Source organism: Dipteris shenzhenensis, chromosome 5 (assembly GCF_047967505.1).
Source record: "Dipteris shenzhenensis isolate YYH24624 ecotype China chromosome 5, Dip_SZ_1.0, whole genome shotgun sequence".
NCBI lineage: Eukaryota > Viridiplantae > Streptophyta > Polypodiopsida > Gleicheniales > Dipteridaceae > Dipteris > Dipteris shenzhenensis.
Window position 1 is genome coordinate 32569678 of NC_141600.1, and position 27658 is coordinate 32597335.

Here is a 27658-nt window from a genome sequence, read left to right on the forward strand (position 1 = left end):
AAACAGAATTCTGGCACATTGCCAGTATATCTCTTTCTCATTTTAGCAATTCAGTGGGAGCCAAGAAGGCTCGTGAACCTAACTAGGAGGAAGACATATGAGTGCTTGGAGGGGTTAAAACCTTGGGTTTCTAATGATCAGAGAACTAGGTTGGAAGCTCCCTTCACCTTGGATGAGCTGAAATTGGCGCTGTCTAAGATGAAAAGGGATAAAGCTCCAGGATCAGATCGACTTACCACAAAATTCTGTCTGTTTTTGTATGTATTGTGGAGAGACCTTGTAGAGATGGCAAAGGCCTCTGTTTGCAAAGGTATACTATCACAGGATGTCAACACTGGATTGGTGAAATTATTTCCAAAGAGACAAGATCGTTTACACGTAGGGGATTGGCACCCAATTTCGATGCTGAATATTTCTTATAAGGTTATTGCTAAAGCCCTAGCACTGAGTGTTGAATGTAGAGGATAGAATCACTCACTCCTCAAACTCCCAATCGCAGCTCAAACAACACTCAAAGAGATAGAGGGAGATAGATAGCAAAACTCAGATATATTCTTCCACAACAATGGACTGACAAAATACCGACCAGATAGCAGCATCCTGGCTGACCAGTCTGCTTGCTGGCCGATCTAGTTGGCTGGTCCAACGAGCCCTATATAAGGGCCCTAGCCAGGCCCTTTTGGGCTGCTCCTAGGCTGCCCTTTGCTGCTGCTATTCCGCCATCAACAGGCTCTTGTGTAGGCCCCAAACCTGCCCCGCACGTGTGCACCTTTAATGCTGAAGTACCCTGCCATGTGTTGGTATCTAACTTTCGTCAATCCACATCTCAATGTCAAACATCATCACTGTGGTTTCTAGGTTGGCATATCTAACCTCAGTAGCACACGGAGATGTCATCAAGAACAGTTCTCGATTACCACATTAGCTTTGGCTTTTGTGTCACTCTCTGAATCTGAGTCAGACTCCTTGTTTTTCTCTTCTTTCACCAGTCCTTCGCAAAATGACCTGGCGTGTCACAATAGAAGCACTTCTTCTTTTGCTTCCTCTTGGAAGTGTCCTCATCATCAGAGTCGTCTTTCTTGGACTTGCCACTGTTAGGCTTGCCCTTTTCCTTTGCCAACGTAATCCTTCACCAGCAGCACTTTGTCATTGTTGTAGAGCTTCTCCCTAGCTTCTTCTTGTAGCAGTAATGGACCCAACTCCTCAAAAGTCAGAGGTTTGGTCCCCTGTCCTGCTGTCACAGTCGTTACAAATCTTTTGAAACTCCGAGGTAGCCTCCTCAATACCATCAAGGCCAAATGGCATGAGTCCACCTTCTAACGAACTGATGATAGAATGACTCACTCCTCACACTCCCGATCGCAGCTCAAACAACACTCAAAGAGATAGAGAAAGAGAGAGAGAGCAAAACTCAGATATATTCTTCCACAACAGTGGGCTGACAAAAAACCGACCAGCCAGCAGCATCCTAGCCAACCAGTCTGCTTGCTGGCCGACCTGGTTGGCTGGTCCAACCAGCCCTATATAAGGGCCCTAGCCAGGCCCTTTCAGGCTGCTGCTAGGCTGCCCTTTGCTGCTGCTGTTCCGCCATCAACAGGCCCTTGTGCAGGCCCCAAACCTGCCCCGCACGTGTGCGCCTTTGATGCTGAAGTACCCCGCCATGTGTTGCCTTCATACAGCCACTCCTTGCCTCTGTATGAGGCTCCAAACCGCCACTGATCTGCTCCTGGACCTGCTTCTGCCAGTCGCCTTATCCATGGTGCTGATCCATACACCCAGATGGGTCCAAGTGCTTCTCTAGATGTGCTGCCCACACGACAGCCATCCATCCCTGCCCACACGACAGCCATCTGTCCATGTGGCAGCCCCTCTCTCTTTTCCTGTGTGAGGTACTGCCCATGTGGCAGCCTCCTCTCCATGTTCTTTCCTCTGGGCATGTCCTGCCCTAGGTCTCCCCCCCCCCCCCACGCTCTCCTCATATGGGGGCTTACAGAAGGGGACGTGACCTTTCCAACACTGAGGGTCAGGGAGGTATACATGCAAGTGGTGGACAGAGAACAAGCTGGATTTGTTAAGGGTCATGATATCTTCTATAACATTCTGAATGTAAGTCCTGCCCTGGACTATGCTCATTCAACTGCTCAGAGATGTATACTGCTAGGGCTGGTGTTCGTTGGGAATTCATCCTCGGTGTGATGGATAGGCTTGGGTTTGGGAAAGGATTGCAATGCTCTTTGGTAATGCATCCGCTGCACGTTGCATCAATGGGGGTGTAGTTGGGTCCTTCAATCTCACACGTTCAATTCAGCAGGGCTGTCCCGTAGCTCCCCTTTTGTTTGCCCTTGCTTCAGTACCTCTACTGAATAGTATTAAAATGGCCTTAGAGTCAGGCAGGTTAAAAGGTTTAATCCTACCCTCGGGAAGTCAATTCTGCACTCAAATGTTTGCAGATGATTTGGTGACACTTTGCAAAGAGGATCAAGCATTTTTTCATGTTTTGGAGGGTATTATTTCTGTTTTCTGTAAGGCATCCGGTTCAGTATGTAGCTGGCTGAAGTCTTATGCTATGAGGTCTTCTCATGATGATATTCATGAGTGGATCAATGCTTTGCCAGTTCAAATAATTCCCCATGGCCAGATTCTAAGATATTTAGGTGCCCCGCCGGTCATTGAAGTGACCTTGCAACAACGCTTAAGTGGTTCAAAGATAGGATCAAAGCGAAACTGAGAGGCTGGTTTGGTCTCCTCTGGGTTGGAATGCAAGGGCTCTAGTGATTTAACATTTTCTCTCTGCAACCACCACTTACCTAGCCTCAGTGTGGCATTTCCGACATAACCATTGACTAGAAATAGAGAAGTTATTCCCCTCCTTTCTCTGGGCAGAGGATAATGGTATGCGCAAAATGCACTGCATTCCTTGGAATCCTCTCAAAGCCGCTAAGTCCCAAGGAGGTTTAGTGTTTCCAGATGTGGCTCTCAAGAATGACTCTCATTAGTATTTCAGTTTGTGGGTTTTTCTAGTACTCAGGGAGGGCCTTAGCTCCAACCCACAGTCAGGAAGTGGCTCCCTCGTATGTTCAAAGGCACTGATCCTTGGATTGAGCTGACCAGGTGGTTCCTTGAGAATGGATACCTGGTACAAACGACTCTTTTCAGATTTTCCAGTGAAAATAAATGGTTCAGACCTGACTGGGGGAATAGTATCAGCCTGGAAGGTGCTCATAGGGAAATGCTCTTGAAAATATCTCGGGGTTTGAGGGGGGATGCAGGACTGTGAGTCCATTTGGTGGAGTAAGGCGGTGATGCTTAATAACCAGCCTTTAGCATGCCTAGATATGTCGCTAGCCAGAAGTATCTTTAAGAAAGGGTTGCACTGTTGGTCGCAGATTTGGAATCCCAGGAAGGGAGACTGGTTCCCATTGGTTGATATAAGCTGTAATTTTCCTTTGACTGTTCATGAGACTGCGTTCATGCATCAAATCCTCAAAAGGATCCCTGAGAGTTGGCCATCCAACTGATTTGCAGCTTTGGATATGTGCGGTCTGCATTCATATGTGGGAAATGTTCAGTCAAGAAAAGCCACGGCAAGGATCTTGTATAGAAGCTTGATGGATGGACAGGTGATGGCTGATGATCTGAATAGTCAATGGGGTCTGAGCAGAACAGTTGGGTGGTGGAGAGCCAGATTTAAGGAAATTTGGTGTGGCAGTTGCTGTGGCAAATTTAGCTTTATCTTATGGAAGTTGATTCATCTGTGGCTGCCTGTCAGAGCAAAATTAGTCCTTTTGTGTGGTTGTGCCTTTGAGCCGGCTCAACACCTGATGTGGAGATGACCCGGTGTCCAGGGGTATTTGGCTCAAGATCGAGGCCGCTTTCAGAAGGTCTGGGTTGATGTCCAAGTTCAAGATTGACAGCAACTGGAAATTAGTTCTTCTTGGTGACCCACATGGGCTGCCCTCAACGTTAAAGGCCTGTTGGCCTGATACAAGGGGTGTGGTTTGCTGCTCTATTTGGCTGGCTAGGAACCATTTAGTGTTCCGAAACACCGGGGAGTCTGCGTATGCAGACAATCTCATTTTGGCTGGTATTAAGTCCTCTCTAGTGGACATCTCCAAGGTACTTGAACCCACGCAGTCCTTGGAAAGCCAGTGTTTGGCGGATCTGAAATGTGCCCTGACTTAACCGGGCCGGGTGTGATTTGCCATCTTGGCATAGGCCTGGGGCTCTGACCCTTTTTGTTGGCCTTTTTAGCACTGCAGCGCTCTAGTTACATTTTTCTTAAAAAGTGTCCCACACACTTTGTTGCCAAGTGGCCCCCTTCTATTTTGGTTCTTTCTCTCTCTCACACACACACTCACTCTCACACACTTTCTTTTTGGCCTGCCATGGGGAGGCCTTAGTGAAGGCGAGGCCTGCTTCCAAAGAGAAAATGCTTATTTTTGTATTTCTTTTTATTGCTCCACCATTTTCTCCCACTTCTCTTCAACTCTCTCTCTCTCTCTCTCTCTCTCCAAGCCCACATTCTCGTGATGCAGCCAAGAAGCTGCAGCCTTGCTCCAACTCCTTTTGGGCAGGACTTATGAATGACAAAAGTCATTCAACTTGTTTTAAGAACTCTCTCTCTCTCTCTCTCTCTCTCTCTCTCTCACACACACACACACACACGGAGTTTGCAAATCATTCAAACTTTCCTATACACGGGCTTCCATCACATGTGTTGCAAATTAATCATTCATTCATCTTGACCATTGTTTTCCTTTGATAGAACCAATTTGAAGGCAATTCTCACGAGTACTTGTACTCACTTGTTTTGTAAGGGTTTTTTGGGTTTGCCCCCCCCTCTATTAATACAAGCTGGCTTGTGTTTTTTGTTTTTTTTTTTGTTAAACCAGCACAAGCCACACGCATAGTCAGTCTTTGAGAAGGGGTCTGCAGACTCGCCAAGCAGAAGAGGATGTTGCAGGCATCTGTCAACCCATGAACATCTGACTGCAGTAGACATCGGCACCAGTACGTATAGGATAGGTCAGCAGCGACCAGTCCAGGCCATTTAACAGTTATCGACAAGTCTGTGGAAAGGCAGGTTCAGCCCAGTCTGTGAATGGCAGATACAAACCAGTCTGAGAGAGACCAGTTACACGAGCCTTCAAGGCTATCAAAGGAGGTCTTTCCCCTCATTCAGGACCATTTCCAGTAAAAGAAGCCATCCGTGTAGCAGGAGCCTCATCAGCTCCAGCAGCAGCACCAGCCAGGGTAGCCTCAGCAGGATCACACCCTGCAGAAGCCAGGGAGTCAGCTCCCTTCGCCATAGCCTAGGCAGCAGTTTGACAGCAGCCCTAGATTCTACGTGTACTATCTTATCATGGAATTAGGTCCCAGTTAGCCTTGCCGGTTAGTCTCAGGCATGGACAGCTTCATAGCCTCAGCCTGGCTCTTCAGTGGACTCAAAAAGACAAGAATGGAGACTCTGGCAGTGATGGCTCAGTTGAAATATAAGGCTTCAGTTCAGTTTTCAGTACAGTATCTGTTCGATTGTTATCTGCGACTGCTCAGTCTCACGATGCACGCTCAATCTTATTTTTTCAATTTTACTGTGAACACAAATCTCTTAGCCTTAACAAACTCTTCCTTCTTGCGAGCTGTTGTTTTTTTTTTAAAGAACATGCGGGGTTTAACATCGACACTAACGCATAATATCAGGAAAGTTGTCGGAATGAACCTGATTGCATACAATGCCAACAAAACAACGTGTATAACAGGCAATCAGGCTGGTCCGAAGAGGTGATCAAACTGCAAATATAGACTGCCTATGATCCACACCAAAATGATACATATGAGCAGACAGAAATGTACCTCCGAGTGACATAGCTACAAGGCTTGTAAAGCTGCTGTCGAGGCTCAGACAAAATGTGAGAAAAGCAGAACACGCTTAGAGCTAAGGGTTTAGCTTTGCAACCCTGAAAGGCACACCTCACAATCTCACTAGCAGTCTTTTCTGGAGCATGCGGTTCCTTCATTCCACCGTCTTGCAGCCTAGTTCTAACCTTTTCATTGCTTGCCAGCTCAGAAGCATCCATAGCATCAGCTCTCTCTTTTTCCCCTTCTGCCTCGTCCCTCCACCCGCTCTTCCCGTTCCGAAGATAGAACACTCTGTACTTTGACCGTAACTCTTCTAACAGGCCCCAATAGTGCATTCTGTACAATTTCATTAACTGCTTCACCCTTCGTGCTCTCCTGCGCGCAACTTCCTCTTCAGTTAGGGCATCTGCTCCTTTGAAAATCTCATCTTCTCTGGCACCATCTAATGCAACGTCACAGATTTCTGAATCGTTGTCGGAGCCTTCTTCACGGCGAGCTTCTGCCTCGCTACAGCTGCAACTGGCATCGCCCATCAGCTCCGCCTGTTGTGGATTGACTTTTCTCGCCAACTCTTGCGAATGGGTGGTGGAAGGATTCGAGAGGGAGACAAAAGAAGGCAAACGCTTGGGACCCTTTACTTTGTTGGTGCTACCCATCTAAGTCTGGCTTTCTAGCAGAGCTCAGGCAGAACAAAAACAGAGGCAGCAGCTCGAATGATGCCCAAATCAAGAGCAGGACCAGTGAAAATGGTTGCTTGACATTGCGATGAAGCTTTCTGTTGGAGGCAACGAACTATCGAGATACACAGATTTTCCTGAAACCAGAAGTGCGAGATGACACAGATTTATCAGAAAACCAGAAGTGCGAGATGACCCAGATTTACCTGAAAAACAGCCACCACTTCACTTCTCTTTGCACCCAAGTGTCTCTCTCCAACAGAGTGGGCGTGCGCCCTGACGTGGCTGCCACTTGGTGCTCGGTGATTTGTTTCGCGCAACTCGCGGAACATTCCCCAACTACCTTTGTTTTGTCGGAGCATTCCCCAACTACCTTTGTTTTGTCGGAGCGTTCTCCGACTACCTTTCCTAGCACTGCTGGCTAGGCTGTCCAAAGCTCACTTGCTAACTCTGATTTAACACATTTCCAAAATGAAAATCGTGGGCAGTGCATCGCCCAAAGAGTGCCCATTGTTGGGGCACTTGAAAAATGGGGCATGTGGGTTGTCACCTTTACATACGCTGTCCGCCCGAACATGCATACAAAATTTGAACAAGGAAAGCAACCCATTGAGAATAATGGATGCCCATCCATGGGCAGCCAACCAAATGGCTACCCATGGATGGGCACATTATGGGCTTGACATGGCAGCCAAGTAGGACGCAAGAGGTGTGGTGGGCAGTGTGTAAAGCCCTAAGTGCTCGCCATGGGTTTGATTTATTGGCGGAGTCTCAACATGGAAAGACCTTGAGGCACTAAGACCAACCAAACAACTCATGGAGAACTCTTCCTGCCCACCTTATGTATACGACGCCACCTCAAGTGCCTACCCTCACCTATTCTAAAGAGCAGCTCAGGCAGGTTTGCCCACTTGAGCTAATTGCCCATGAGTTGGCCCCTAGTAGTTAGGTGTGTCCATGTGAAATGGAAAAAAAAAGGTTTTTAATGATTCCAACATCTCCCCCTTGCGTACTCATTAGTTCGCCTCTTTTTCACCATCCACCCCTTTTCTCACGTGGGCGAGCACCAAGCCATGTGTACCTGCCCTTACAAGAACATGAATTCCCCATATACTCAAATCATGAAGTGAATGTCTCGTAGAGAGGCATCTGAAGTATTATTACTCAAAAGAATTGAATGTCGCGTAAAGACACATTTGAAGCACCTAGAGCACCTCCTCGCATCCGTTAACGGCCTGATCTAGCATGGCTCCTTGAGCCAGTGCTCTCAACGGAAGCAAGAATGGAAGAAGAAGAGAGAGAGACAGTGCTCACAAAATTCAAAATCAGAGAAACTCAAATGCGGTACATAACCCAAACGGCATAAGAGTTTCATTCCATTCTGGCTCATGTGCCCCAACCTGCAATGCCACAAAGAAGTGCTTGGCTGCTCGGTTATTGCAACAACATGATCAAATACCCCTGATACATGTAAGGGATACAAAGTCCCACACTTGGCACCCCTGGCCAAAAGCATAGAGCCCTTCTGAATTTTCCAACTCTGAAAGCCAAAAGTGGTGTGAAAACCAGCATCATCTAGCTGACCCACTGAAATAAGACTCTTGGTCAGCTTAGGCACATGTCTCACATGTTTCAAAACAAATGCAGACCCATTTGCAAAAGAAAACTTTATGTCACCTGCTCCCACTATGTCACATGCATAGTCATTTCCAAGATGCACACAACCTGTCTTTCCACTATCATAAGTGGAGAACCATTCCCTATGGGGAGTAACATGGAATGAAGCACCAGAATCCAAAATCCAATCCTGGGAATATGCATCATCTGAAGTGGTAAGCAACTCTGCAGATAAACTAAACATGAAGAGAACATCATTGTCACTATCACGTGTGACTGCATTGATTTCCTCGATCTTCACTTTTCCTTTGTCCTCCCTTGGACTCTCTTCCTTTTGATTTGCACCCCAATTTGCATTCTTTTTCTTATCCTTTTGCTCTCTTTTCAGCTTGTAGCAATCCTTTTTCATATGGCCCTTCTTGCCACAATGGTAACACTCAATGTTCTGTGCCTTGGATTTGCTACGAGACTTCCCTCTTTCTTGGGACTTCCCCCTGAACTGTGATCTGCCCCTTTGCACATTTAAGGCTGCATCCTGCTTGTTGCCATCCATAGACTTCCGTCTAATCTCCTCGGCCAACAAGCTACCCACAACATCATCAAATTTCAGTACTCCACCAGGTGTAGAGTTACTGACAACTGTACGGAAGGTATCCCATGAGGATGGCAATGAACATAAGAGAAATATTGCCTTAGTCTCCGCATCAAAATTCATTTTCTGAGCCTGAAGCTGGCTGAAAATAATATTGAATTCATTCAAGTGAGAAGCAATGGAGACCCCTTCCTTCATCTGCAGCTCAAACAACCTCTTCATGAGGTAAACTTTATTAGAGGCAGTTTCCTTCTCATAAGTGGCACACAGTTTCTTCCACAAATCTTCCGTAGTCTGCTCATTTACTACTGTGAAATAAACTGACTCTGCAAGATGAAGTCTAATAGTAGACTTTGCTAATGCATCCAACTCATTCCAATCATCCTCAGACATATTTGTAGGCTTAGCTTCAATCCCTGCCAAGGGTTTAATCTGCTTCTTTTGAATAAGCACATCCCTTATTTGTTCTTTCCACAAAGAAAAGTTTGTCCCATCAAACTTTTTAATGCTGAAAAACTCCTTTTCAGACGTGGAAGAGGATGCCATGATGCAAATGAAACAAAATCCCAAATGCTAGTGCCTGCAAGAGAGAATCACACCAAATACTAGGTGCACCCAAATGTGTATGCCACAATAGAGTGAAATATCACCAAAATTCAAAGCTCAAAGCATCAAAGGATGCATTTGACTCATGTGCATATACTATGCATCCATATGAGCAAATCTGACCCAAAAGAAAATGCCAATAAGTGCCAAATGACTCAAGCATAAACACTGTCCACTGGCATATGCATCAATAATATCTCATCCAAGAGAGCATAGCACTATCAGTGCATCACTTGCAATGTGTCAAAGCTGTCCCTCAGCATAAAATAGCATCCATGTGCAAAGCGTCCATAAAAATAGCATCCCACAAGGCAATTTAGGCCTATCAGCGCATCCAACAAGGACCGCAATGCATCCAAATGGCCTATAAATCATCCACTGCAACCCAATGCATACCACGAATGAGCGCACACTGCTCAAACTGCAACCAGAGTGATCTGCATAAGGTATGCTCAAGAAATCATAGTCCCACGGTAATGAGCGCTACTGAAAATAGAACCTGAGATGCTTCAAAACATGGGCGCCATTGCATAATCGGACTCAGCAAGAAAATCTGCAAATATCTCTCTTCTGCCAGAACTCCAAAATCCCAACCGATGAGTGAGAAATGGGAGTCAACACTTATCCACTGCCATGTGGCATAAATCTAAGGTTTCAAAACCTTAGTATGAAAAATGCATAACAGAGAGACGAAATCGAATACACAGAGATTTATAACTCTGAAAATCCTCCACCGAATCACGCAAGAACTGATAGGTAGGGGTTTTTGGGCATCCGGAACGCAATGGGACAGACGGTTTTGGAAACCGTGGCCTCAATCACTGGGTCCAACACACGGACTGAAAAACGTTTTTGGAAACAGAGCTATCTGTAAACTCCACCGGAGTGCGAATGATGAGCAACATAGAAGTTTTAGGACCTCCTGAGTCCACCGGAACTGACAGATCTGCAAATGGTTGCTCCAAACTTGAGTTCCAACACCCGGGCAAAAAACGCAGGAACTGACACAGTGACTCAGAAATCCAATGAAATGATCCCAGATTCAGGAATGAAGGTGTTTCCAGGCTCCTGAAGTAATGTGGATACCAAAAGCAAGCAATAGTTGCCTCTACAAGTCAATACGGAGTCTCCGTCATCGAACGGAACAGGGAAAAGCTCAAAAAAACGACTTTTTCTTTGAAAACTCTTAACAGGCTCTCAAAACCACTTCACAAAGCCAAAGTGACTTTTCCAAATGTTCCTCCAAGGTCTCTGCACACTCGGATGCAAGTAAAGTCACCCACAAAGCTTCCCACAAAGCTTCTCCTTCCTCCCACAGAGCTACAGAGCTTCCAAGCATTCACGCACGCTCAGCTAGATCACTCGGGCTCTGATACCAGTTGAGAGTGCTCTCAACGGAAGCAAGAATGGAAGAAGAAGAGAGAGAGACAGAGAGCCACACAAGTTTTGGTGGGTGCAGAACCACCCTAATCTTCTTTTTCATTCATTTATATATGTGTTTGAGTATTGTACATAACTGGGGTTAAGGCACAGTGACCTTTAACCCCCACACCTCCTAGAATCGGGCACTCTTGGTCAAAACTACAATTATGGACTAGAACTCCATGTTGAGGCGCAATTAAGGGCACTAGTCAAGAGCTACACCTCCCAAGTGTTCTAACAGGCTAGCATCGATGGCTTGCACCAATATTCTGCATCAATTGATCAATTGGTTCTTCAATGCATGCCGTAATGCTAATATCCCAACTGGAGGAAGGACTTCTCAGAATCATGCCATATGAAATTGGGGTTCCACGCTTGTGCTTTAGAAAGTTTGGAGACGTTTTTCTGCCTCTTTTTGTACGATGTATGTTGTGCTCCTGCTTGCTACACCTACCACACTCACGCATATCTTGCTTTAAATTCTAAGTTCTTAATTTGAGTTTGTGCATGTTGCCTAGGTTTTCTATGCCCTTACACCCCTTACACATGTAGTGTGGACTTTCTACTCTTGTTTATTCTATATTTTGAGCTTAATTATTCCTTTTCATCAACTTTAAGCTCATATTTCATGAATATTTAGATACAACACTATCAACCCCATTGCAGTGAGTTTGTGCTCCCAGTCGTTGCTTGTGGCTGGCCTCAACCTGTAGGTCATTATTCGGCACAAAACTTGTTTGAACTCTTGGCCTCACCGTTTGCTCGAAGGTAATATGGAGTGGACTTTCGGTGCACAATAAGGAACTCACTCATTAATATTCTAATTGTATCATTCACGAAGTGCGTCCCTCGGTTGCTTATGATCTCCAGTGGAAGGCCAAAGCGAGATATTATGTTTTTGTATGGAACTTCATGGTGGCCCTCGCATCCGCTTTCCTTGTGGCTCTGGCTTCTGCCCATTTGGTAAAATAGTCCATGGCCACTATAATATAACAAGCCTAAGTTCCCTTAGTGGTGAGACTGATTGGGCCAACAAAATCTATACCCCACTTTTCAAAGGGTTGGCCAGTGAGAACTCTTGTCAAAGTCATGTAGTCCTAGCATATGGTATGGAGACGCATTGGCAACAAGTATCACAGCATTTGATGAGCTTAGCAGTTTCTAGGAATAGCATTGGCCACCATAATCTAGCTTGTAGTACTTTATGGGCTGTAAGCTGTCCTACAAAGTGGCCACCAGCAATGCCAGAGTGACCTTCCTCCAGAACCTCAATAAACTCATCTTCTCGGACACGTTGACGCATAATGCCATCTTTACCCATCCGGTAGAGTTGTCTGGCTACTATTAATTAATATGGGTTTGCATCCTTGATTAGTTTTCTAGCCCTATCCTTAGTGTTTGGCCCTGGGGAAACCCATTTGCTAAGAAGTGTTCGATTTCTGGTGCCCATTCCATAACTAAGTCCACTAAGCATAATGGGGCATCTGGAATATATCTTCCACTCCTATTGTGAGTTCTCCATTAGGGATCGAAGACATACAATCAGCCATGAAGTGTGTGCATCCCTTTCTGATTGTTTGACACCGTGAAGTCAAATTCTAGGAAGATGAGCATCCATTGAGTGATGCAACCGGTCATGCATGGCTTGTGGACTAAGTCTAGAAGAGCCTAGTGATCTACAAAGAAGACAAACATGTTTGCTAACAAGTAATGCCTAAACTTTTTAACTGTATACGCCATGGCTAGTCGCTCTCATTTAGTTGTGGTATAGTTCATCTTGGCATCATTCAGTTGGCAAAACTAGTGAAGTATATGGGGTTTAAATTCAAGTTAAACTCACCTAGCCATGCTAGTATGCACCCTATTATGAATTTTGATGCATCGATGTGAAAATAAAATACTAAGTCCCAATTAGGTGCTCGCAAAATAGGGACAAATGCCAAAACTAACTAAAGGGTCTCATAGGATAACTGACACTCCTCTGTCCAATGGAATACAATCAGCAACTTGTATAGTGGGCACGCAATCTCGGCATAGTTATAAATAAATTGGCAGTAGGAGCCCGTATGCCCGGTGAATCTGTACACCTTTGCATTTGTGGGTGTGGGTAATTCCATAATAAGATTAATCTTATTATAATCCATGGAAATCCCATTCTTGGACACAACGTGCCCGAGTATCACCCCATGTTTTACCCAGAACTGGCACTTCAAGGGATTGAGGGAGAATCGATAGAGATGACATTTCTCAAATATAAGTCTCAAATATTTGAGATGATCATCCCATTCAGAGTGAATGCACATACCATCTAGGAAAACCTTTAGAAAGTCCCTATTCTTTAAAGGCGGTGATAATCAACCACCCGTTGGAATGTAGTGGGAGCATTAGTGAGTCCGAGATCATCACTTTCAAAGCATAGATTCCCCATTCTATGACGAATGCAGTTTTATGCTGATCTTGAGGTATTATAGACACCCAATTGTATTTTGAGAGCCCATCTCAGAAGCTATATGCTTCTTTGCCTGTGACCCTTTCAAATAATGATCCATGAAGGGCCATGGGCAGTGATCCTTACGAGTTGCCATGTTTACTTTCTTGAGATCAATGCATACCCTAACCTTGCCATTCTTTTTCAGCACTATGACTATGGGCGACACCCAGTTTGTATGCTCAATCTCATGAGTCATAAATGAATCTTGTATTGATTCTTCTTGGACAATCATCGCATATTTTGGGTTCATGGGATAAGGTCGTTGGCGTACCGATCTAATGGCATCCATCATAGGGGTGGTGTGTTGCACTATTTCCAACAGCACGCCCTTCATGTCCGTGTACTTCCAAGCGAACAATCTTGAAACTCATGCAACAAGGCAAGCAAGGCCTGTTCTCAATGAAGGTCTAGGTCATCAGCTATGTAAACTAGCTTAGGGTCTTCTAATGTACCAGCTAGATTCACCTCCTTGACCTTGGTAGGACCATCATACCTGTTTTGGTCTACTTGTTTGGCTAACCTTTTAGACTATTCTAACAGTACTCTATGGTCTTGTACTGTGTAAGCCTTAAAGTGCCTAGGGACTTGAAGCAGATCGGTCTATTCCTCATCCCCGTCATCTTCTACAGCTTCTAGGTCAATTTAAATTCCCTTGCAGGGGCTCTTAGTTTCTTTGGCCTTGGATGCTTTGGCTTTTCGGAGTGGTTTATCCTCTGTCGGAGGCATCTTTGCACGAGGGGCCTCTTCTTCCTTGAGGGAACCGAGGGGGGCCTTTATTCTATCCAATCCAGCTCCCCAGTTTGATGAAAACTCATCCTGTACTATCATGACACCCACATACCTTAGCCAGTGAAGGTCTATTCTCACTTTCCTTAACCCTTGGTCCTCAATTGGGGCCCTCTGAATATTTATCATATTAAGGGGAACTACTACACTCGGCCCTTTGGGATCATACATCGCCATCTTGGTTCCTATCTTTTCAACCATGTCTATGATCGCTAAGACATGCATCCAATTCTAGGAGAACTCAGGCTTTGGCAGTCGAAGCATACCAACGCTCATCTCGATCCTCACATTTATCTTTTCCATTGTAGGCTTGGAACACATTCATGGGACTGGTTCTCTAAGTAGTGTCCAACTTAGCTGGCAAATAGATTTCCAGTCATGGGGCGTGCCTTCCAGGTCTGTAGGTTGACCCTTACAATGTGCTAGTCCTTGCCTAGATAAATTCTACTAGAGGCCGTCATGTACTAAGCGTGCGGTTTGCCTAGGATGACATCATAACTATCCGACTGCCCATGGAAGCCCATCACCACAAACCACACATGGTAGGTGAAACTAAAGGTTTTAATCTTTATATCCTTTAGGACTTCCACTGGCTAGGCTATCACACCATCGGCTAAATTCACATTAGATTGGTGCTTTCCATTTTGGGCTTTCCCCATTTTTCCCAACACAACTTCGTGATGATGCTAACACCCCGCTCTGCCATCCAAGATAGCCGTGGCCTTCTTGTTTTGGTAGAATATCAAAATTACAGCATTCATATCATCGCACTTGAAGTACTAGCCTAGCTTATTGACCATATTTTTAGCACATTTGGCTCCTTGTGGGGGTCTTTGACAACCTCAACATCCACTTCTTCAGGGGTGACCATTTGCCCATTCATCCAATTGGTGAGATCTCTCTAAAGGATGGGATTTCCTCTTAGTAGGGCTGCTATGGGCATCTTTATCTCTGTGGACAACAAGGCAGCCACCTCGATGACATCCCAAGGTTGGCCAATCGGTCTCGGCATTCCGACTGTGGTTCCTCAAACCCATAAAAGGATGCGGTGTCTTCACCTACAACTTGAGGCCAAGTAGGCTCACCCTCGAACATCTTCTGTCGCAATAGGGACTTTCCCGATGAGGTGCTATTTGGGACTATCTCATCAGCCTTATCTAGGGAGACAAGGGCCTTAGGTTCTTTTTGGAACCTGATGGTTCGGGTGGATAGTATACATGCCTTTGTTGGTCATGAACCACTGCTTAATTCTCTCAGCATTTTTGGACTAGCCGTTATGCCTCTGCCAGGCGTTGCTTTTCCATGGTTGGGTCGGGTATTCATTGTGACCAAATGGGCTTACGTCCATCTATGGTGTTGCATTTCACCTAACCTAACCTTATCCTTGGGCGGAGGCATGGCAGGATTAAGACCGACTATGCAAGACCCGATGAGGTCAAGGTGGAGACTGTTGTTGTGGTCTCTTCATCCGAACCACTCTAGATGACAACCCAATTTGAACCTTTCCCTATCTCAATTGCAATAGCTCAACCTTTGTCCTTAGATTGGGAGGTGGCTGCCTTCTCCCTATTAGCTTGTTTGGGGAGCTCCTTATGGCCTTAGCTTAGGCCCTCATGATCACATTTAGTGATACTAAAGACACTTGTCCCCTCTCAATATTCAGTAAGTTAATGCTGACCTTTGGATCAAGAACTAGTCTAGGAGTTCTCCTCATGATCCACCCCACAACTGGGACACAATAAAGTATTTGAATTGGGTGCGGTAGGGCCGAATGAGGGTTGATCATCCTTACATGGGAAGTCCTCCAGGAAGTGAGCTTCTTGACATTTATAATAAACTATGGCCTTATTAGCAGTTGCTCTATATGGACACTCACTGCACGGGGTGGACCTTGGCAAGTATAACATTGAATTGTGTCACGACATTCATGTCTCTCGTTCACTACGTTGTAGGAGTTGTCTGATACACCAAAATGTATTGCTTGTCTTGCATCACATAATGGCTAATCTGACTGGTTTAATACAATGGACTCTCAGAAGGAGTTGGCTTGGATGCCGTAAGGCATAGTTAGGTTCCTCCCACTCACTTGGTGGCTCCTTGATGATTGCTTGATTTATGGGAGTAATTCGTGGCAGTGAGGGTTATGGACCTAGAACTAGAGGAGGCAATGGCAAATTTTGAGCCCGTAATAGCACTTGATTGATGTGTGGGGCTTCCTACAAGGCTAACTGGCCCTCATTATATTGGTTAGGTGGCATCGGTAAGGACAATGGATACCTTTGTTGGTACATGGGTGAGGGCATCGGCTTGGGGTATCGACATTGTGAGGTTTCATGATTTTCCCACCTAGCACAATGGGTGCGATAGAGCACTAGCCTTGCTTGTAGGTGAGGGCACTCATTCGTTGGGTGGTTGCCTGTGCATATTCCACACCACACATTGTCTCGCCTCAGAAACAAGTGCGGATTACTTGGGCCTTCCCTACCTAGCACACCTTTGAGTTGTTGGGCCACTCAGTTCTGTAGGTCTGTGGCCAGCTCATCTATGTTTGTGCCCTTAGACTGGGAGGCGACATCCTTGGCCTTGACAGAGCTAATGGTCTTTCTCGAATGAGATGCTACTCAGGGGGAAATAGGTGATTTCTTGGGCTGTGCCTTATCCTTCATGTTGTCATCCAAGAGCATGGTGGTCTTGCTACACAACTTGAAGGATGTGGGATTTAGGGTGAACATATGATCATGCAACTTAGCATTCCTTAATTCGATGAGGAATCGAGGCAACAATAGCTCATCGCTCATTCTCTTGTGTGATTCACAACACAAAATTAGATGTTTTGATCTTTGCAATATAGTCCCTCATGCTCCTTTTGCTTAATTTCATACAACTAGCTGATTGGACTCCACTTTCATGCTCCTTTTGCTTAATTTCATACAGTTGGCTAGTTGGACTCCACTTTGGGCTTGTAGGAGCGAATCCCACTATAAAGGCCTTCCTTAGGGTCTCCCAGTTGATCTTTTCTTCAGGTGTAGTCGCACAGGTCCTCATGCAAGAAACACATGCACGTGAATCAATGTGCTGGTAAGTATCCTTATCCCTAAGATAGTTTTCTATAATGTTTTCTAAACTTAAGCATTTATTATATATGTGTTGCAAAAGATTTAATTCTATGGCTGGTTTCTATAGGTATAAACAAATCTCACCCATGTACTAAGAGAAAGGATGGTGAGTTGTTTTGAGATGATGACAATTGGGTATCTCTCTACCTTTGAGAAGAGAAAGGCTGGGATGCATTGTAGAAAAAAGAATGTTCAAAATGTATTTAAGCTTCCTGTGGTGACAAGAATGTTGCGTTTCTTAGACACATCCCATCATATGGTGAACCCATATCAGAAACCCCAAAGGCTGATCAATGAGATGATATTGACTTCATCTTGGGCCTCTTCTCTGATTCCAGTACAACTATAGTTTGTTCTTTAAAGAAGGGCTAGAACTGTGTTCCAATTGAGAAGGACCAAGGGTAAGCATTCATTATCTGACGGATCAATACCATGAATGAGTTGCCTGATACTGATCAGGAGGTGAGAGCTGCAGCCAGTTAATAGTGAACGAGTTCAAGCATCATCATCAGAGCCTCAACCTCCTCTTTATGATGAGGTTGGTGAATTTGTTGAGCTAGAGCATGAAGCTACTAAGGACAGTGGAATAGGTTCAACTATTATACAAGAAGGATAGATTGCTACCACTATTGATAAGATAGGCATAGATTGTGTTGATGTTTAGTTAGAAATTTGTTTTTTCATATGAATTTTGACATATGGACATATTTTAAGATATTTGAATGATTTGGTGTTCTATTTGCCATAAGGATTTCCCATTTAGTACATATTTCACATGGACTTCATTTGGTTTCTTGGTTATAATATAAAATAATAATATCTTTCACTTTCATTTAGTTTGAATTAAATTTCTATGCATCAATGATGATGAAATCTTAGGGTGACTTTGTGGATGTAAAATATTTCTTGCAACCTACAAATAAATATTCATAATCTAGCATGTGTTTTGAATATCATATTCATGTGTAGTCAAGTATGAAAGCATAAGTATATGTATCTAGTGCATCTTAAAAAGCTGCATTACATAAATTTGTGCCCTTTTTTAGAATCGATTGTTTTTGGAGATGGACCTATGAGAAAATAAATTACTTTTGAAAATTGGCCAATAATGAAGAGAATATATTTTTTTGAGAAGCCATGCAATGTTCTCAATTCAATCACAATAGTGTTGACAATTTTAGGCTGCCATTCTACCTAGTTTTATAGTAGTGAAAGGAAGCCAGGAAGGACGATAAATAGCCTGTGTATAGAGAAGCGAAGGAACATATCAAGGAATTACAAATACTTTAGATAACCAAGAGTGAGATTTTTAGACTTGTAGTTTGTTTTTTAAAGAGAAGGATATTCCATACACCTACTATATTATTGGATCTTTTTGCAAAGCAGGCATTGCAAGGAAGTCTAAATTGTAGGGCCATTCCTAGTCTTGTAGCCATGCATTACATTTATGGTGGCTATAAAGCATATAAAGGTGCTCACATAAGCCATGGAAGTGCCAAGTGAGTAGCTTGAATCTTCACATTGAATTATGATGCACAATGGCAAGATGAGGCCATGATATAGTTTGTAGGGCTCTATCGAGAGCTTGTATAGGCTTTACCTTTAAGCCAATTCCCCATATCCTTTTGACTTTACATCGCCTTGGATTTTGAAGCATTTTGTTGCCATGTACTAGGTGCCTGCCCATTGGACACTCGATATCTATGCTTGATAATGGATCAACATGGGATCCTTGACTAGAGCCTCCTAATTCTCTCTACAAAAATCATTCTATGAATAATTGATATACACTAGACTAGCCTCATCTAGTTAAAGCTAGTTTGGCAAGGCAAGTGATATAAATGGCCATTCTAATGTCAGATAGCATTCACTCAGATAATGCTACATCTTCTCCAAAGCTCTAGGGAGGAAGGAAGAATGAGAGCATGTTGTTGCCCCTTTATGAAAACCGTTCAAGTCTACCTTGATGCAATCGAAAGTACCTTGTCCCTCTCCATTTATTTGCATCCTTCTCATCCCTGTGTACCTTTCCTCCTTTTTATTTGTTTCATATTGATTTATCTCTTTACATTCTATCACCTCATACGAGCTTGAACATAGGAGCCTTTATGGCTTTTCTTTTTATATGGAGCTAGTCATTGTGTTATTATTGATATGGATGTGGAAACTACTCAAGGGAACAATGAACTTTGTGTTATTATTGATATGGATGTGGAAACTACTCAAGGGAACAATGAACTTTGTGTTATTATTGATATGGATGTGGAAACTACTAAAGGGAACAATGAACTTTGCACACTTGCATGAGATTGAGAGGGAATTACAAATCTCATTGTGGAGGCTAGTTCCTAAAATTACACGCCAATGTTCGAGAAGAGCCACAGTTTGTGTTCTTCCAAAACCCCAACAACTAAGCTTTACTCCCCAAGGTGCATCCAATGGGGTTTTATTATCATATGTTGGCATTACACTTTTTGCTTGAAGTTGAGACTTTTTGCAGGCTTGCTCATTCATATAAAACACCGAAATTTTTTGGTTTTTGTTTGTTTGTTGGTAAATTGATTTGTTTTTCCCCATAAAAAACACCCTATTTGAAGCTGCTTTGCTGTGAGGCTACTGCAGGAGTAGTAGTGCTTCATCATCCAAGGATGCTGGGAAATGTTGTACAATGAGGGCCTACGTGTAGGGTCCGAGTGTAGCATGGCCTGGAGGAGCTGCTTAGCGGACGTGGAGATGCTATGCCAAAATGGGCAATCCAAGGGCACATCACAACCACCCACATACATCGTATCCCAAGTAGCCTTGGGGACAGGCAAGGTGCCGCTGAGCATTTGGTACAAGAGCACCCCGAGGCTCCAAATGTCAGCCTGTGAGGAATATTTGCGCGCCACCACTTCGGGAGCAACGTAGGAAGGGGTGCCCACACGGTCGGACAGAGTCTGGGAGGGGTGACGGAGGAGGGCCGAGGCGCCGAAGTCAGCGAGGAGGACGGAAGAGAGGTCGGAGGGGCGGAGGAGGAGGACGTTGTCGGGCTTGATGTCGCGGTGGACGATGAGGCGGCGGTGGCAATGGGAGAGAGCGGCGAGGAGGCGGTGGAGGACGAGGGAAGACTGGGGCTCCGAGAGGCGGCCAAAGGGCTGCTGCTGCATGAAGTGTGAGAGGGTGCCGCCTCTGCAAAGATCCATGACGAGGACGAGGCTGGAGGGGTGATGGGTGAGGACGCCATGCAGGCGAACGATGGGGGCATCGTTCTGAGGAGGAGAAGAGAGACGTTGCATGATGCGTAGCTCGTCCATGACGGAAGGCTGGTTGTCCGGGTCATTGCACTTGCACGCGAACTCCTTCCCTGTGTCTTTGTATCGAATTCGGTACACCTCCCCGAAGGCACCCTCCCCCAGCAGCTCCACCACGTTGAAGTTAGGCGACATTATGGTGATGCGGGACGGCTGCTGCCGCTTCTTGTTGTCGTCGGTGTCGTCGTCGTTGCAGATCTTCATCCCAATCACGCCGCTATGGAAAGAAAGCTCAAGAGACTTGTGAGCTGGTCCTGAGCTGGTCCTCCTTATGTACCTAGTGGATAAGAGGATCCCAGCCTCGGGTTGCAACTCTTTCTTACGGCAGCTACGGCTTGCAAAGGCCCCTGTAAGCGGCGAAGCTCTTCAGCTACCCATTGATATAAGGTATAGAGAGAGCCGAAATTGAAGCGTACACAATGCAAAGGCCAGTCCACCAATCCACCCTCCCTTGAGAAACACGTTCGTCTCAATCAAGCCGCAATGGAAAGAAAGTTGAAGAGAACGAAACGTGCCAATCCGAGTGATTGTCTTAATCTAAATAAGTGATCTCTCTTCGAAGAGGAAAGCACATCCCGCTTTCTGTTTAAAACCCACTTCTAAAAGCAAACGCACGGCTTTAGTAAAAGCTAAAAATGCCTCAAACAACTCAATTGCAAAGCAAAAGTAACCAATTCACTTAACAAAACCTTGCATTCTCTTAACTTGAGGGAAGGTCTTGACAATTGAATTATGGCTAGCAGTATATACCCTCATCGCTAATCGTGGGAATCTAACCCCAATCTGTTGTTTCTATTGGAGAGAGTCCCCTTCACCACATCTAGGACCTCAAATTACGATTCACAACCGAGTGCCTTTAAACTTGAGGGTGCCATCATTCTATAAATGAGTCAAGTGCGGCCTTCAGTTTGAGAGAGTTTAGGGGCAACCCCTTCTTCATGGGACATGCACGTTTATGCCTGTGGTACTCCCGCGGTTCCATCTTATGTTTAGACTATTCATCATTTCATGGATCATGGGGGGCCTCAACCGCTACAGATATATTAAGGGCTTGGATAGCCACAAGGCTAGACTATAGATCCTCAAAAATTCATTTTGGGCAAGCCACAATCTACTAGACTATAGATCCTCCAAATTCGCTTCGATCCTTGACTCACCTTTTAACATTGTACTCATTCAAAAAAAAAAGTTGTGAGAGGCTAAGATAGAAAGATCTGTAGATCTCTTATCAGTGCACCAAGTACAACTGTTTGAAATCCAACAAATGGCACTTGAGGTAGGTTTGGCATTTCTATTCTTGCCAAATGCATAGCAAACATGCTTCAAGTGCACCAGTGGAGAGTAGAACGGTTTACATCATCATTCAATTTGCCAATACTACTATTGATGTTCTTAATATATATACTTAAGCATAGATGCATCTTTTGGAGGTAGCTTAGGGAGACACTCCCACAAGTAGACACTTGGATTGTTGGAGGAGATTTCAACATGGTTGAATACTCCGAAGATAATATCAACTAGAGGGAGGGAGGATTGATAAATAGAGAGAGGACACAAGGGGACCGGTTCATGTTTCATGATGGACGTCGTGATTCATCTCGATTAGACAATTTCACACAGCTAGAAGGCAGTCAACGACTCTCTTGGTCAAGGGTTTTCCCTGGCTCATTCTCCTTATCCAGATTAGGTAGGTTTTATGTAGACTAGTGGGGCCAATGGGCAAGTGAGTACATTGTTAAGGTTTGTTCTCTTGAACCATGACTCAGTGTCTCTTCAAGTTTGGCGACATCCACACTGGGTGGCATTGCTCTAGTCAAAGTTTGAGGAGAAAGAGTTTGTGCAAGAGCTTCAAGACTTTGGCTCTCAGAGGATAGCTACGAAGGGGCTAGGATAACTAGGCTAGGTGGAGCATAGCAAGGGTCAATTTTACATGCAAGTCAAAAGAAAAAGGGGGGAAAGTAAGTAAGGCACAAGAGAGGGAGAGGAAAGATAGGGATGATGTGGCTAGATTATAGGGTATGGTATAGAGATTTCTAGACTCACTTTTTCTTAGAGGGCAATTATCTACAACATAGGATAGATTGCATGAGTTGCAAGGTATAAGAACTTCGACTCACAATATCCAAAGGGGTGACATATGCTCCATAGGGTTCTTTAAAGCAGCTATACAAAGACATTCTTTGGCTATCCCAAAGAGACTTAGAGACTATGCTAGAGTAGTATTGCACGTGGGAGCCTCATCACCTTATGGAGATTACATTAAACTTCTATTGCAGTCTTTATACAATAAACCCAGTCACAAATGAGATGGCTAGAGTGAGGGAGGAGAAATGGGATAATGTTTCACACGTCACCTTAGACAAGATGAGATAGTTGTTGGACATCCCACTTTCATTGAAGACAAAAGTGTTGGGGATGTTGCAAGGAGCCCAGAATGTTCAAAACTTGCCACGGCACAAATTTGGGCATTCTGGGAGGGGTAGAATGCCCAAATTTTCACCATGGTGGGTTTTGGGCATTCTGGGCTCCTTGCAACATCCCTGACACTTTTGCCTTCTGTGGTACCATGAAATTCCACCTGGATTTGATAGAAATGTTCATCAAAACACCCAAAATTGGTGAAAAGCACACTAAATGGCTAGAAATGCATTAGTTTAACACAATTAAAAGGATGTAACAAATATATTAAACCATAACATGGTGACTTTAAAAAATACAATGGAAGAAATATTTTAAATTAATCAAGAGCAGCTGAATCACTTTAAAAAAATAAGAAAGAAGTGTACCCATTAAAGACATGTATCCATTGAAATATATGTTTATATTTGAGAATGTATTACAAGAGGCCTCATAGGCTATATTTTTTCTTAGCTAGCTCTATCACATCAAGAATAGGGGTTTTTGAATCCCCTAGTGTTGAGATATGGTGCCATGAGCACATATTAGAGACTAAGGTACGGTATAGGAACGTATTAAAGTGATCAAAGATATCCACAAGGAGACATGTGGATGAGAGGATCCCACATATGTTGATTATTCAAAGGGCTCTCTCTATATAGGAAGCCTATCATGTATTGTTGATTATGCACATTGCAATAGATTGAGTGTTTGCTACCCTACATCTCTCTCATGGTGCTTTGATCCTCCTTGATCCCTCACTTTCACATGGTATCAGAGCATGGTTGTACCTTTAGTTAAGGTGCCATCCTTCCTTTGAGAGATTTGAGAGGTCTCTTCTATTCTTCAAGAGATCGGAGACTTAGTTCCTTGACAGAGAGACAGAGAGACTCCATTCTTTTCCAACTCCTTAGAATCATTTAGAGAGATTCATATGTTCCGTCCATTGTTCTTGTGTGAGAGAGAGATATCCTAGACCTTACTCTACTGTGAGGGAGAGACAAAAAGGCTCATAAGGCTCCTCTATCTACAGCCTATCTATCAACTAGTGTCACTCTATAGCTTCAACAGTAGCTTCATCGGCCTCGTCATCAAACCAAAGCTCTAGCTCAAACGGCTTTTGCAAGTAGCTATCGAGCCAACGGGCTCTCCTTCCGAAGGAACTACTCCCAAGGTTGCTAATGGTCTTTCCCACTCCATCCTAGCTGCCTCTAACTTGGCGCAACTCATCCGAAACACATCCTTGACCAAGAGTCTTGCAAAGCTACCCAAGGAACTCTTGGCAAAAACTCCAAACATTAAAAACACCGAAATGCTTCTGGAGCAAATGCTTGGTATCATTGCTACCTTAGATGCACACTTGGATAGAGCCCTTTTTTTAAGTTTATCTGAGCTATCGACAGTGAGATCTCTATTGCTCAATATAGATAGTTCAACCATGCATGCTGATCCGAATGTATAAGAGAAGATTGAAGAAAATATTATCCAGGAGCTCCTTTGTTATTGTTGGATAAATCACCACAGTGGCTTGGCAAGAAGTTCTATCGTTCCAAACTCTGTATGAGTTTGAGACGGAGTAGTCACTGTTCTCTGTGCCTCCATCAAGCCATCATCTCAAAGCAACAAGCATAGAAGCACTAAGCTACAGATGACACAAGGAAGGGACTGGCAGCCACAGCAACTAACACTGCCCAATGACATGAGATCCCCATGGCCCAGCATCTCTTCATCTCGCCATTGTCGAGTAGACTCCTAAGCTTCACGATCAACACCAGCCAAACCCAAACGCCATATCCAACGAACGAAATTCTTCTTCGCTCTCCACTGCGTCGTCGTCATTGCTGCTGAGAAGCAAAGCTTTCTTTTTTTCCTCTCCTAAGGTTAGACCTTAGAAAATTGACATGTGGCAAGATCATAACTAACCATAGTTCAATCTTTACCTTGGTTGAGTATGATTGGATAAGTTAAACTCACCAGTCAAGCTGGGTTAGGTCAAGGGTTCAGTCAACTCAGTGCCACCTAAGCATATAGCCCATGCTAGACACACTTTGTATGCTGCATGTGAACAGCATGTGCCACATCATCAAAGGCCCCTTTTTTATCAAAACTTCGACAAGTCGAAACTTCCAATCTAGGAAGAATTTGCACATGCTTCAAAAAGGAAAAGTGATCACCTTTTTTAGCTCTACATGCTTGTCAAGTTAGAATCATTGTTAGTAATGAATTTCACCATGGTGTAGAAGGGAAAAGTGTTCGGGACATCGCTCGGAGCCTAGAATGCCCTAAACCCAGCATAGCACAAATTTGGGCATTCTCGCAAGTCCAAAATGCCCAAATTCATGCCATGGTGGGTTCAATACCTCCCCTGAGTGCTTGCGTAGCTACTTGTAGGTGGTCAGGTTTGATTTACAAATGAGTGGGCTAAAGGTGACAAGGATGTTTCTTCTCAATACATGTTGTTCTTGTCATTCTGCTCATGGGTTGACTCCACGTAGTTGCCTTGCTGGTTCTTCAATCTGCAATCTTTTTCCTTGTGTCCCAACTTCTTGCAATGGTGACACTTTGGTTTGTTCTTCAATCTGTAGTCACTTTGATAATGGCCCATCCTTCTGCAATGGTAACACTTCATTGATGTTTTACTAAACAATGCTTGTTCTTCATTATTGTTGCTGATGTGTGTTGATGTAGATGTCGACGTCGATGCCTTCAGGTCTCTTTCTTTTTCAAGAAGAGAGGATACACATTCCTCAAATTTTGGATTTGGGAGATTCTTCAAAGTGGTTGTCATCGCATTGTACTTTGCAAGCATGCTTTTAAGGAGAATTGCATTGGTTTGCACGGGTCCAAACATAATTCATCATGTAGACTCCAAGGATAGTGCTGCTTCATCTTTTTCCTTCCAGGCATCATTTTGTGCAGTGGGGGTATGTCTTCTTTTACAGTCTTCCAAAGGTTTTGATGCATCAAGAGATACCTCATTTGTGTAGACCAGCTTCCCAGTGAACTTCTCAATAGTTGGGGTGCGTATTGCCATTGTAAAAGGTCTTACTAGTTGAAGATACTTTCAAATCTGACATGATAAGCATCATTTTAGCAACAAAAACTTTTTATAAAGCAAGTGCTAAATATTATAATGGTGCTAAGATTATCATGTAATGTGTAATGTGCGACTCCCCCATGCTTTCACCACATTAATTGCATAAACTCTTTCACAGCCATCCTGAACCTTTCATAATACATCTCATTAATTTGAACCTTGTGAAGAAAATTTTATTAATGCATCTACCTTTGTCCATACTTTAGCTCTCAAAGTTGCTACTTGAGGATGAGAAGCCTTATTGGTCGTGCATTCACACAATGCTTTCCAGTATTCCCAGCCCAAACTGCTTTGAGACAATGTATGTTTGTCTTTGTCGAGATTGTGGTTTGATAGGAATCTCCTTGCCTTCCCTCCACCCATGGACACTGTTGCAGGAAGATTCTATGTTGCCCCAGACATTTTCTTATCCTCCTTAAGTTTGACATGTCCACCATGGAATCCCATCTCTGACAGTAACTTCTCAGCTTCTGCAATGCCACCGTGCGAATACTTCTTGCGAAATTAAATTCCAAGCATAAACAAGATGCAAATACAACAACTTATCAAGTACGCATAGTTCTGCATGTAAAGAACATATGTATACTCTCTCAAGTGGGATGGGCAAGATGGAATCCCACTTTGGATCCTTCTTGTCACGATTGAGAGCTTGGGTTTGGCTACAAGATAGAATGCCATTCTCCCATTGTAAGCTAGCCTTTTTCTTACATTGCGAACACATGCAATAAAGGCATGTGTTCATTGCATTTGCCCCTGTATCACAACCATGCAAGCACTTGAGGGTTTTCAAATCACCACCAAGATGCCATTCAACTCGAAATGTTCCATGGCCATCGACTATTAGTATTTGCCCTTCCTCTTGTCTTTGGATCGTTGATGGGATTCCTGTTCTATCTAGAACCCACTTCAATGTCTCATGGCACTCTTTTGGAGTCTCAAATGCTACAAGCCACCATATATCTTTCTCTGATTGTACTAAGAAATATTGCTCTACTTCCTCGTTCCCTTGAACAAAGGCTAAGGCTTTATTCATAATGCAAATGCTCACCCTCTCTAACTTGTGTTCTTTCACCAATTGATCTTCATCCATTTTGATGACAAATATGAGCTTTCCATTGCAATCTATACAACAAAAGAGAGAAATTGTTAGGATAAACATAATATAGGAAATGAACTAAGTAAAGTGCAATGCTATAATGGATTTCCTCTTACCATCTTCTCTCATGCCATAGAATTTGACCATTGCTTGTTGCAATTTTTCAACATCTAAGTAGACATTGTTGAAAGCATTCATCTCAAAGGTTTGCAAGCCAGATTTCATTTTACTCTTCCAAGTCATTGTGCCTCTTACGCAATGGTACCCTCCAAGCATTTCTCTTGCACATTGGTTTGTTTCTCGCTGTGCACATCTCACAAACCAAGGTGTGGGTAGGGGCACTATAGACTTTTTATACTTTCCCAAAATAGCAGACTTGAAAATTTTAAAAACAAATGTGTAAGCTTCACGACTTACACCAGCAATATCACAAGCTACAAGCATCTCCTTTGCATCCACAATATCCTTGAAGTCCTTCATCACCTCTTCAGCAACTTGCACACGTAGGCCCTTGTGTCATGGGTGACTTTTTTGAAAAAAAAATCTAGGTAGGATTTTGGTGGTGTCGATGGTAATTAAAATGCGCAAGGGTTCACAACAAAATGTCGG

General features: G+C 43.9%; 2 protein-coding genes across 3 annotated transcripts in view; both read right to left on the minus strand.

The window, feature by feature from the left end:
- The window catches only part of LOC147901905 (uncharacterized), a 28611-nt gene extending 21648 nt beyond the window's left edge, over positions 1 to 6963 (minus strand). The window contains exons 1-2 of one of the 2 annotated variants that reach the window (XM_087374758.1): positions 6910 to 6963; positions 5854 to 6879 (exon numbers count right to left, since the gene is read on the minus strand). In XM_087374758.1, the coding sequence (XP_087230884.1) occupies positions 5854 to 6515 (662 nt within the window). In that variant the 5' untranslated portion in view covers positions 6516 to 6879; positions 6910 to 6963. Of the gene's footprint in view, positions 1 to 5853 lie in introns of both variants that reach the window. The other variant, XM_087374760.1, reaches the window with a different exon arrangement.
- LOC147901906 (uncharacterized) lies at positions 6530 to 20663 on the minus strand. Its single transcript, XM_087374388.1, has 2 exons — positions 20013 to 20663; positions 6530 to 6673 (listed from the first exon to the last, which is right to left on the minus strand). The coding sequence occupies exons 1-2, from the start codon at positions 20661 to 20663 to the stop codon at positions 6530 to 6532; spliced, it is 795 nt and encodes a 264-aa protein (XP_087230514.1).
- Positions 20664 to 27658: the final 6995 nt, after the last annotated feature.